This window comes from Panthera uncia, assembly GCF_023721935.1.
Source record: "Panthera uncia isolate 11264 chromosome B3 unlocalized genomic scaffold, Puncia_PCG_1.0 HiC_scaffold_2, whole genome shotgun sequence".
Classification (NCBI taxonomy): domain Eukaryota; kingdom Metazoa; phylum Chordata; class Mammalia; order Carnivora; family Felidae; genus Panthera; species Panthera uncia.
In genome coordinates, this window is record NW_026057583.1 from 4,918,080 (window position 1) to 4,929,030 (window position 10,951).

The 10,951-nt window shown below is 62.8% G+C and overlaps 1 protein-coding gene and 1 long non-coding RNA gene across 4 annotated transcripts in view; one reads left to right on the forward strand and one right to left on the reverse strand.

Moving 5' to 3' along the window:
* The window catches only part of ARNT2 (aryl hydrocarbon receptor nuclear translocator 2), a 110,227-nt gene that overhangs the window by 12,294 nt on the left and 86,982 nt on the right, over positions 1-10,951 (reverse strand). The window contains exons 12-14 of the mRNA XM_049614354.1: positions 5,698-5,770; positions 4,795-4,918; positions 1,631-1,730 (exon numbers count right to left, since the gene is read on the reverse strand). Of these exons, the coding sequence (XP_049470311.1) occupies positions 1,631-1,730; positions 4,795-4,918; positions 5,698-5,770 (297 nt within the window). The remainder of the gene's footprint in view (positions 1-1,630; positions 1,731-4,794; positions 4,919-5,697; positions 5,771-10,951) is intronic.
* Positions 10,675-10,951, forward strand: part of LOC125910829 (uncharacterized) — a 901-nt gene continuing 624 nt past the window's right edge. For all 3 annotated transcript variants that reach the window (XR_007454184.1, XR_007454183.1, XR_007454182.1), the window contains exon 1: positions 10,675-10,896. This is a non-coding gene — a long non-coding RNA (uncharacterized LOC125910829). The remainder of the gene's footprint in view (positions 10,897-10,951) is intronic.

Sequence of the window (10,951 nt, forward strand, 5' to 3'; positions counted from 1 at the left end):
CCTTTCCCTCCCTTCTTCCCTCCCTCCCTCTATCCATCATCCCTCCATCTCTCCCTCCCTCCCTCCTTCCCTTCCTCTCTCCCTCCCTCCATCCATCATCCCTCCCTCCCTCCCTCCCTCCCTCCTTCTTTCCCTTCCTCCCTCCCTCCCTCCATCATCCCTCCATCCCTCCTTCCCTCCCTCCCTCCATCCCTTCTTCATCCACCCATCCGTCCACTCCATAGATGAGCAGTGAGTAAATGCCTCCCGATGCCAGGCTCTGCACAGGGGCTGGCGCCTTCCCCTGACTCCTTCCCCACACCGCCAGCCTGCCTCTCCTCCGTAACTGCCCTCCAACTTCTGCTTCTATGACAACAGCCTCAGCCCAGCTCAGCATCTCAAGCTGGACCATCTGTCCTAAGAACCATCTCCAGCCTCACTTTCCACTCTCCCCCGACACACCGCCCCCGATTTTCTCCCAGACCCATTTCCCCAAGTCTCTCCCCTCCAGCTCCCTAGCATGGTATTCAAGGCCTCCGCGGTCCCCTCCTGTTTCCCCCAGACTCGAAGCCTCTCCCGCCACCCAGGCTTTGCTCGGCACATTCCCGAGGCCTGCGTGCCCCATCGCCCCATCGAGTGACAAGCTGACCTTGGCTTCCAGGCTCGGCTCAGGAGCCGGCCAGGCCTTCGCCGGATGTGCTACCTAGGCCTGGCCGCTCCTCACCTCTGGCCTCTGCTCCCTCCCCGCCGCCCCTTGTACAGAGGGACAGGCGGCAAGTGTCGCCAGGACTCGGTGAGCGCCTGCCCGGGCTGGGAGTGGTGCAGAGCCTGGCACGGAACTGTGGCCGTCACCGTGTGCCGAGAGCGGGGGGGGGGGGGGCACGTAACCCCGCGGCAGGAGAGGAGTCTGGAGCCTCCTGCACTGTGCCGCGGGGAGGGGCGGCCGGCGGTGACAAAGGCTCAGGAGCAGCTGGCTCGGCCGCCTTCTTGTCCGGACCGGGGAGCCGCTCCCCAGAGCCCCGGAGCAGGCTGCATCCAGAACACCCCGCTGAAGGGCGGGCCGCGGCCACCGCGGGATCTCAGTCTGCTACCCTGGGCTCGGCTCTGAGCTGCTTCTCCAGGTCCGTCCGCGGCCCAGTGGGGAAGCGTGAGCCTGCGCCTCCTTCGTGAGGGCAGGTTCCTGGCAGGGCCCCCTCCCCCGGGGTGGTCAGTCCCACCTGCCCGGTCCCGGTCCCTGCCTGCACCTGAAGCTCCCTTGGGCTCTGGCCAAGTCACCCGGTGGCCGGGCTGTATGGGGACCTCTGCCCGCCTGGGCTTGGGCCTGGGACCGTTCTCCTCGAGAGCTGGATGTTTGGTGGGTGCACGTAGGACCCACACACCCTCCTGCGGGCAGCCCGTCTCTCCTCTGGCCGTTCTTCCCAGTCCCCGACCCTCCTTCCCCAGCCGGCGATAGCAATGCATCTAATAGCAACACGCTGGGCGCTCCCGGGGCAGGACCAGAGCCACCAGAACCCCGGCCCGGCCCAGGGCCCAGAGGGCAGCAGCCCCTAACTGGTGTTTGCAGCATTCGCCGTGCAAGGGGCCGAGCTCTGAGACCCAGGGCTTCCCTGTGAGGGGCATCCCCCGCCCCCGGCCCCCTCCCAGCACGTACCTGAAGGCCTTCCCCGAGTGTCCGGGGGGGAACGGGCTTCCCTGGGAGTAGATCTGCTGGGTTCCCGCCGCAGAGGCTGAAGTCATCATCTTCTTCTCCGCTAGGAAAGGCAGGGCAAGGTCACGGTCAAGGGCTCCCTGCCCTCCAGACTATGGGACGCGGGGGGCAGCCGGGGAGCAGGCGAAGGACGGGTGTCCTCGAGCAGGACGCATCCTGGCCGTCCGGCCGCACACGCCTTCTCTGCGCATGAGGGCACGGGCCGTCCTCCAACACCCGGGCTGGGGCACACGCTGCCGGAGGGCGGGCCCTTCCCGAGGGTCAGGACGATGGAAAGAACCAACGGAAGGAAGCTCCTCCTCGGACAGTTTCCTCCCAAGCCCACGGAGGAAGCGCGGGGCAGTGGCCCCAACTCCCTGAGCGTGGACCCCAGCGCCGCCCTGCTTGTCATGGGCATGGCCTTGCACCTGTGACCGAGGGGCTCCTTTCCCTGCAGTCTCGAAACTCCCACACGTGTTATTTCCACACACCTGCCGGCCCACCCACGAGACACCGGGATAAGGGAAGTTAAAGTTAGTTACAGGGCAATTATTTCGTGCCTCGACAGACCCCTCGCCCGTACCCATCTGTGGCCTGGGAGGTGGGGGGGGACACGCAGAGTTGGAGGGGGTCCCCCACTGGGCAGACATGAGCAGGGAGGGACACGCAGGCTCGCGGACCTGGGGCGGAGAGGGCGGGCTTCCTTGACCACGCGCCGACTACCTCTGTGACGGGCCGATAAACCGAGGCACTGGGCAGCCTCTGGGTCCGTTTCCTTTGCTGCAGCGAAAACCCCACAGCACGGAGGGACTTGGACTCCTACGTGGGTGCCTCTGACCGGTCCGCAGGTGGAGAGGGGCTAAAGGTTTCAGGAGACAGGTGCCCCAGGGACTTGTGACCATCCACTCAATGTAAGCTGTTATTTTCTTACGCACTTAGGGGTTTGGGTGGTTTGGGTAAATGAGAAACACATTTTTTCCTAAGCACTCTAAGACATTTGTAGGGTACGAGATCATACGTGGACACAGGTATGTAAAGATGTTCGGTTTTATCATTCAGTCTTCTGCGTCCTTTTTCGCTCTGTGGCTTTGACCTGCTTGACCGCTGCAAAATCTGGCTCTGTCAGGATTTTCTCGTGTTCCTGCTTATTTTGGTTTTCCCGTGTTCCGAGGCTCATGACACATGTACCTTCACCTTCGGGTCCAGCCCGTATCTGCATCGTATCTGTAGAAGTTAGCCATCTCAGCGGGGCGCCCGGGTGGCCCAGTCGGTTAGGCATCCGACTTGGTGTCGACTCAGGTCATGACCTCACGGTTCGTGAGATCGAGCCCCGCGCGGGGCTCTGCGGGGACAGCGTGGAGCCTGCTTGGGATTCTCTGTCTCCCTCTCTCTGCCCCCGCGCCCCCAGTCTCTCTCTCTCTCTTAAAATAAATAAACTTTAAAAAAAGAAGATAACCATCTTGGCCCACGGCTCTTAGCTGCCTCCGAGGGCACCACACCCCCACTCCTCTGGGTTAAAGGGTTTCACGTCATGTCATTTGGGCTATGGCGTATTTCGGCAGCACGTCAATCGGGAGTTGCTGGTCAGGGGTCCCTGAACACCAGCTTAGTTTATCGCTCGTGATGTTCACGCTTCCTTACCCGTTCGCTTTTTTTCTGAGTATCCTGCAATTTGCTAAAAATGTCCTCGTCTTTTCTTGTGAGACTTCCTTCCTGCTTCTCCTTTCAAGAGTGGCTATCTTTAGACCCACGGGAAGCTGGGTTTCTCCATAAACGTCAGAGAAAAAAAACCAGCACGTGCCGATGGGAAACGTCTGTGTAGGACCCCCAACCCAGGATGCACCTAGATCTTTGCTGAATGGGTTCGATTCGGGTTTTTATTCACCCTTTGTGTCTTTTGTACCTTCCGACAATCTTCGCGCCGACTCTCGGCGTGCCTCGTCCTTCACACTCCTGCTTTTTCAACCTGGCGCTTCCGTTCCGGTCTTCTCCATTTCGATTCATGTCGCGAACAAGCACCGTGTCTGCAGGCCGTCTTCTCGGAAGCCTAGGCAGACGGCCCGTGTCTGAGGAGTCCTTCTGCGGCTTCCGGCTGTGAGCGCAGCCTGGTGGGGGCAGCACTGCATCTCCTGCTTTCCTTCCTTCCCTTTCCTTTTTCCTGGGGGTTCGTGTCCCCTGTTCTGTCATCCTTGTGGGAAGGTGTCCGTGTTTGGGTAACATCACAACCTCACACGGATTCCCTGGGAATATCGTGGGGATCCGGTCAAACATTCCGGCTCCTCGGAGAGGAAGAGAGGCCCTTTTAGACGTGCCGTCTCTGCTCTCGTCCGCGGACGTGGAGAGACAGGGGTGGACGCAGCCGGCGTGTCTGGATGGCCCGTGGGAGCCAACAGCGGAGAGCCTCCTGGTGGTGCTAACGGGCGGGTTCTGTGCTGGAGACCGGAGGCCACGCCCCACCCGATGGTGGCGCTCCAGGGAGGCGGCTCGGGCACCTCCCTGCTCCTTCGCCTTTGGTCCACGGCCCAGCGGGAGGACGGCGGGGTCTCCACAGGTGTCGACGTCAGGAGGACTGGGATTTGCGCGAATGGCCCCGGCTCCTCAGTCCCGTAGGACGCTGTGGGGTCCCTTCCGATTAGCATTCCCATGCTTCCTTTGGGTGGGTCAGCTGGTTTCTCCCCTCGATGGACCCCAACTGTACTGAATCCTGCAGGAAGTCCTTGACCACAAGAAAATGGGATCCTTTTTCTGAAGTTTGGAATGACAGAGATGTTTCCAGGCTGCTCATCTTAGTGGAAATCTGCCTGGGGGGCGGGGGTGGGAAGCCGAGAATGGCACGCTTCCGTCCGGGAGCGAGGCGGACACAGGGGGGCCCCCGCTGGCCGCCACCGGGTGAACCGTGGACATCCGTGTGCACGTCTATTCCAAACCCTCGAATTCAGCAGATGAGGGGTCCAGGGCCCCAGGCGGCAGGCGAACGAGAGGCAAGGCCAGAAGTCGAGGGGTTCCATTCGGACTCCTGGACTCGGCACTCGTCCACACCCGCTCCCTCGGGATGGCCGCCCCTTGACGGCCCGACGGCGGCCACACGCCCCACACCCTCGGCACGTTAGCGCTGTTCGGGAACTTACACGCACTGATTCCCGCAAACATCTCAGCAAACCGGGGGTCTCTCTCCTGGGAAAAGATGGCATCAGCCTTCTCCACGGACTTCCCCGCCTCGTGAACGCCAGCCGGGAGGTTGGGGACGGGAACCTGTTTGCACGTGAAAACACAACCACATCCAGAGTGTGAGACACAGAGCACGTGTCTGCAGCCCTGTCGGGTCCCCTCCCCCCCCCCCCCCACTCGCTGGCAGTTCAGGCTGTGTGGTTTTACTGAGGTGGGGGGCTCGTCTGGAGACCGGGAGGTGCGGTGTGAGCCGGGACCGCAGAGTGGCACGGATCCCTTACAGAGAGATAACCGATAATCAACCACCCTAAACACCAGAAGCGTGGACTTGAAGTCTAACGTGGGTGACAGGCCCAGCCCCAACACACCTTGTCATTTCTCTACACGGCCGTTGGAAGCAGCGGGAGAAAAGGCAGAAGGAAGAGGAGGGACAGAGGGGAAGGGAGGAGGGAGGGAGGCTGCGTGGACAGAGTGGGGACCCGGTGCAGGGCAGGACAGACGGCCGGGAAGGGCACGGCTGACGCGGCTCAGAATTGCCTCTGTCGGCTTCCGCGTCTGCTGGTCCGGTCCTTGGGCTCACTTAGAGCCCCCGCAGCTCCCAATCGCCCCGGGACACTCCCCATACGGGCAGCTCAGGCCCTACTCGGCCGCCCAGTCCTCACGTGTCCTCTACCCTCCATGGCCCAGCCCTGCAGGAGGGTCCCAGGACACCCCAAGGGTGGGACCTGTGTCTCTGCACTCGGTGGGAGGACAGAGCACCAGCACCTGCTGGGCTGAGGGCGTCAAGCTAAGGGTTGAACTTAGCCCCCCGACTCTTGGCCCGGAGACAGCTCCAACTGGGAAAGAACCTTCCAGAAGTTCACCTGCGACAGGTCGTATGACGACAGCCCATCTCTCTGGTGCACCTCCAACTCTGCCTGCTGCTGCTGGAGCTGCCTGTGGAACGAGAGGTCAACAGAGTCATGCCGAGGTCATGACGTGGTGGCCGCGGGGCCGAACTAGAACCTTCCCCCAACCCAGAGGGACGGCGGGTGACACCCAACGGGCCTCTAAGTGGTTTTCAATTTTTACTTGTTTTAGTTTACGACTTTTTAAAGTTTATTTTGAGAGCGCGAGCAGGGGAGGGGCAGAGAGAGAGAGAGAGGGAGGGAGGGAGTCCCACGCAGGCTCCCTGGGGTCAGCACAGAGGCTGACGCGGGACTGGAACCCAAAAACTGTGAGATCGTGACCTGAGCCGACAACCAGAGTCGGACGCTTGACAAACTGACCCTCCCAGGCGCCCCTTGTGATTATTTTTAAATGCCCCAAATCAAGACTCCAAGCCCTGTATTTTAAGTTTAGGTTGCCAACATTTAGGAAATGCGTTTTGGTTAACGATTTCATGTCACGCAGGGTAAGAAGACACCACGTGAAAACAAACAGTTACGGCAAAGTTCCGATCAACACGGAAAGAAGAAACCCTTGGCCTGACAACCTGTAAGCTGGATGGGGGGGGGGGGGGGTGACCCCATGTCCCCCCCTCCAGCCCTCACACTGGACTCTCACAGCGTTACCTGACCTGACGCCCAGTACACAGAGGCTTCCCCGGGTGGTGGCCTCGCGGCCAGGACCTGACCTGATGCCCCCGGTCCCCACTCTGTGCTCTGCAGGCCCCCCCACTGCCCCGTTCGGGACAGAAAAGGACTCGTTACAGGAAATGGCCGCTTTACAAAGTTTCAGAAGGTGGAAACTGGGTTACGTTCCCGGGACAGTGAGCCCCACAGCTCAGAGCCTAACGATGGGGCAGGATGAGAGTGTCTTTTCCCAGTCCACACACGGCCAAGAACGCCAGGCGAACGTGGTTAGACTGCTGACCCGAACCACACGCCCAGGAGTCAGCCTAAGGGACACGGACAATTCAGGCACAAACGTACGTGTGACACGCACAGCACGTGTACGTTCACAGTAAGCAGGGAAACACTTTCAGCCTTAAATAAACAGGGTGAGTGCAAATTAGGACGAACCTGGAGGGCGATCAATTCTTCGACTACGAAGCGGGTAACAACACAGTTAGCACGGCGGCTTGCACAGAAAGTTCCGGCGCGGGGGAGATGCCCACGGCAGAGTTCCACACGGAGGACGCCGGTGCCCTCCGCGCGCCCCGGGGCCCTGCGCTCACCGCAACCTACGCTGAGCTCACGAAGGGAGCCGCCACCGCTCCAAGTGGGTGGTTTCTGAACTCCCTTCACGGCGGAGCGCGCCGAGGCCCTGAGACGCCAGGCGTCTGCAGAAGAGAGACCGTGCCCTGGGGAGCGGGTGACGAAAGAGGGTTTGGGGCAGGGGCTATTTCACAGCGTAAGGGACACCCACCTGGGAGGTCCAGGAAGGCCTGGGCCGGCCACTGTGGGCGCCGGTGACCGGACCCGGTGGGCGAGGCCCGCCAGGAGCCCGGCCTCAGAGCCCAGTTGCCACCCCAGAGCAGGGGGGTGTCACCAAAGTCTTGCCCCACGGCCCCCCACCAGTCCCTCTACCGGCCCCCCAGCTGGAAGCTTGAGAGCAAGGAGCTCATGCTGTCCTGTCCACGGAGGCGAACGTCAGCCCATCCCCGGCAAATAGGCCGGGCCACCAGACTGACGGGCGGTGTAGACGGAGCGCGACTAGGTTGCCTCGGTCCACGTGCAGGCTGTTTGGGTCACACTGACCAAGAGCCCCCCCTCCCCCCACTTAGTGACCACTTCCGCTCCTGGGGGCAGAGTCAGCAGAGGCGGTGTGGTCCACAGCCCCCCACCGAGACGGAGACGGCACAGGTCGCTGCCGGTCTCTGTTTCCCCCTTTTCTCTTTTTGAGAGAGAGAGAGAGAGAGCAAGCAAGGGAGGGGCAGAGGGAGGAGGGGAGAGAATCCCACGCGGGCTCTGGGCTCAGCGCAGAGCCTGATGCGGGGCTCAAGCCCGTGAATCTGGGATCACGACCTGAGCCGAAATCAAGCGTCGACGCTCAGCCGACTGAGCCGCCAGGCGCCCTCTCTGCTGGGGACCCGCCGCTTCTCCAGGCAGCCTGCCCCATCGCGGAGGGAAGCAATCACAACAAGTCTGTCCCCGAAACAGCCCAGACCTACTTCCTTCCAAGTCCCATTTTGAGTTCCCATCCTGCGGCCCAAGAAACGGGACAAACTGAATTCTTCTCAGCAGCCAGACAGATGCACGTCTGAACCCCACTCACCTGCAGCCGTGCCCTTCACGTGGGCCTGGGCGTGTGTCCCCACCCCCCAACCGCCAAGGGAAGACCACGTAGAAGAGAGCCCCGTTGGGGGACCAGTGACCAGCTTATTTAGAAGCTAGCCCAGACCGGCCCCATTCCAGGAAGCGTCCTAGACTGTCTACACCAGGCTCCGTGCTAGATCCGGGGAATGACGGGGCCAGCCCCACAGGGTCTGGGTGGTCACGGTGTGGACATTCTCCACGGGAGGACAGAGGAGTCCGCAAGCCCAGGGTGCTGACATCAGAGACAGGACGCGGGAAGAAAGAATGCGCGGCTGGTCTCCAGACCCGGGTGCGAGAGCCCAGGGGAAAGGTGAGCCATAAAACGTGGGATTTCCCCCCAGGAGTCTGTAGCTGCACCCACAACACCAGGAAACAGCAGCACTAAAATCAGGTTTTTAAACAATTGCTATTTCAGAACATGGAAAAAGAATCAATCTAACGATCCGCAGAAACACCCTAACTGTCTGTATCACCCTACTCGTCTCTTACGGTTCTGCCAATTCACGTGCACCCTGCGGGCCCCTGGGCAGCCGGGGCCTCTCCCTGCTTGCACTGCAGTGCCCCTGCGGTCTCCCCATTTCACAGACGCACACAGAGCCTCAAGGTCTGCGTGGCCTCCCTGCGCCAGGGACGTCGGGATGCCGTCGATCACGTGTGACACTCCCCGGACAGAGCAAGCGAGCAGCCACGAGGAGGGCCGTCGGACCTCTGGGAGAACCGGGATCTGGTGAGGAGGCACGGGGGCTCCACGGGCTCGGCCGACCCGGGTGGGGCTACCAGTGCCCCCCACGGGCAGAGTGCCGTCTGCATGCCTGTGGGGAAGGACTCCGAATGCCCCTCACGGGGTCCATGGCTGCCTCCGTCCAGAAGCAGGGGCGTGTTCTACGGAGAGGGCTCCTCGGGGCGGGACAGAAGGCAGGGGGAGCTGCTCGGCAAAGAGGAGGGACGTCCCCTGAGACAGGGCGGCGGCCTCATCAGGGCACAGGGGAAGAGGCAGGGAGGGAGGACATGAGTCCCAGGAGAGACGCTGTGGGGCCCTCTTCTCCACCAGTCTGTCTGCAGCAGGTGCGCGGGAGGGCGGGACGCAGGACGAGCCCCAGGCCGGGGCCCTAAGCTCTGCAGAGGCGAGGTCGGCCCCTTGCTCTCGCTCCCCACTCCCGCCCCCACTCCTGCCCCCGGGACACAGGGTGGTTAAGGACCTTTCCGCGGAGTCTGCTGCTGCTGGCCGAGTCCAGCCAGAGGCAGGAACGCGGGGAGGGCCGGAGGGCTGGCGGTCGTCACTGCCCTCTGCTGCCCACGGCGAACAGCTCCCGCCGTCGCCGCCCAGGGAGGGCCGCTCTGTCCCCTTGGCTGTCAGCAACTCCCGCCGGCGGTCTCCTCCCCTCTGTCCCCAAAGGGCTTTCAAGAGCAACACGTGGGGCCGCTCCCCGCAGGGACGTGCGTCCTGTTGTGTCGGGGCAGCCGGACTCAGACCCAGAGATCACACCTCTGCAGGGGAGGGAGGGAGTCAAAAGCCCTCAACGTGACCAAGTTTACCCTATTGCAACTAGACCGTCTCAGATACGGGAGAGAATGAGGGAGCGTGCTGTTTCTGCAGCACAGATCGACTCCCGTTTGCAAGCAGGAGGCCACACGGCCCAGGGACAGAGAGGAGGTCACACGGCCCGGGGACAGAGGGCAGGAGGTCACTTGGCCCGGGGACAGAGAGCAGGAGGTCACACGGCCCGGGGACAGAGGGCAGGAGGTCACACGGCCCGGGGACAGAGGGCAGGAGGTCACACAGCCCGGGGACAGAGAACAGGCGGTCACACGGCCCGGGGACAGAGAGCAGGAGGTCACACGGCCCGGGGACAGAGGGCAGGAGGCCACACGGCCCGGGGACAGAGAACAGGCGGTCACACGGCCCGGGAACAGAGAGCAGGAGGTCACACGGCCCGGGGACAGAGGGCAGGAGGCCACACGGCCTGGGGACAGAGAACAGGAGGTGACACGGCCCGGGGACAGAGGGCAGGAGGTCACATGGCCCGGGGACAGAGAGCAGGAGGTCACTTGGCCCGGGGACAGAGAGCAGGAGGTCACACGGCACGGGAAAAGAGAGCAGGAGGTCACTCGGCCCGGGGACAGAGAACAGTAGGTCACACGGCCCGGGGACAGAGGGCAGGAGGTCACACGGCCTGGGGACAGAGGGCAGGAGGCCACATGGCCTGGGGTCAGAGAGCAGGAGGTCACTTGGCCCAGGGACAGAGAGCAGGAGGTCACACGGCCCGGGGACAGAGGGCAGGAGGCCACAAGGCCCGGGGGCAGAGAGCAGGAGGCCACACGGCCTGGGGACAGAGGGCAGGAGGTCACATGGCCTGGGGAGAGAGAACAGTAGGTCACATGGCCTGGGGACAGAGGGCAGGAGGTCACTTGGCCCGGGGACAGAGAGCAGGAGGTCACTCGGCCTGGGGACAGAGAACAGGAGGTCACTTGGCCCGGGGACAGAGAGCAGGAGGTCACTCGGCCTGGGGACAGAGAACAGTAGGCCACACGGCCTGGGGACAGAGGGCAGGAGGTCACTCGGCCTGGGGACAGAGAACAGTAGGCCACACGGCCTGGGGCAGAGAGCAGGAGGTCACACGGCCCGGGGACAGAGGGCAGGAGGTCACATGGCCTGGGGACAGAGAACAGTAGGTCACATGGCCTGGGGACAGAGGGCAGGAGGTCACTCGGCCTGGGGACAGAAGGCAGGAGGCCACACGGCCTGGGGTCAGAGAGCAGGAGGCCACACGGCCCGAGGACAGAGAGCAGGAGGCCACACGGCCCGGGGACAGAGAGCAGGAGGTCACACAGCCCGGGGACAGAGGGCAGGAGGTCACACGGCCCGGGGACAGAGGGC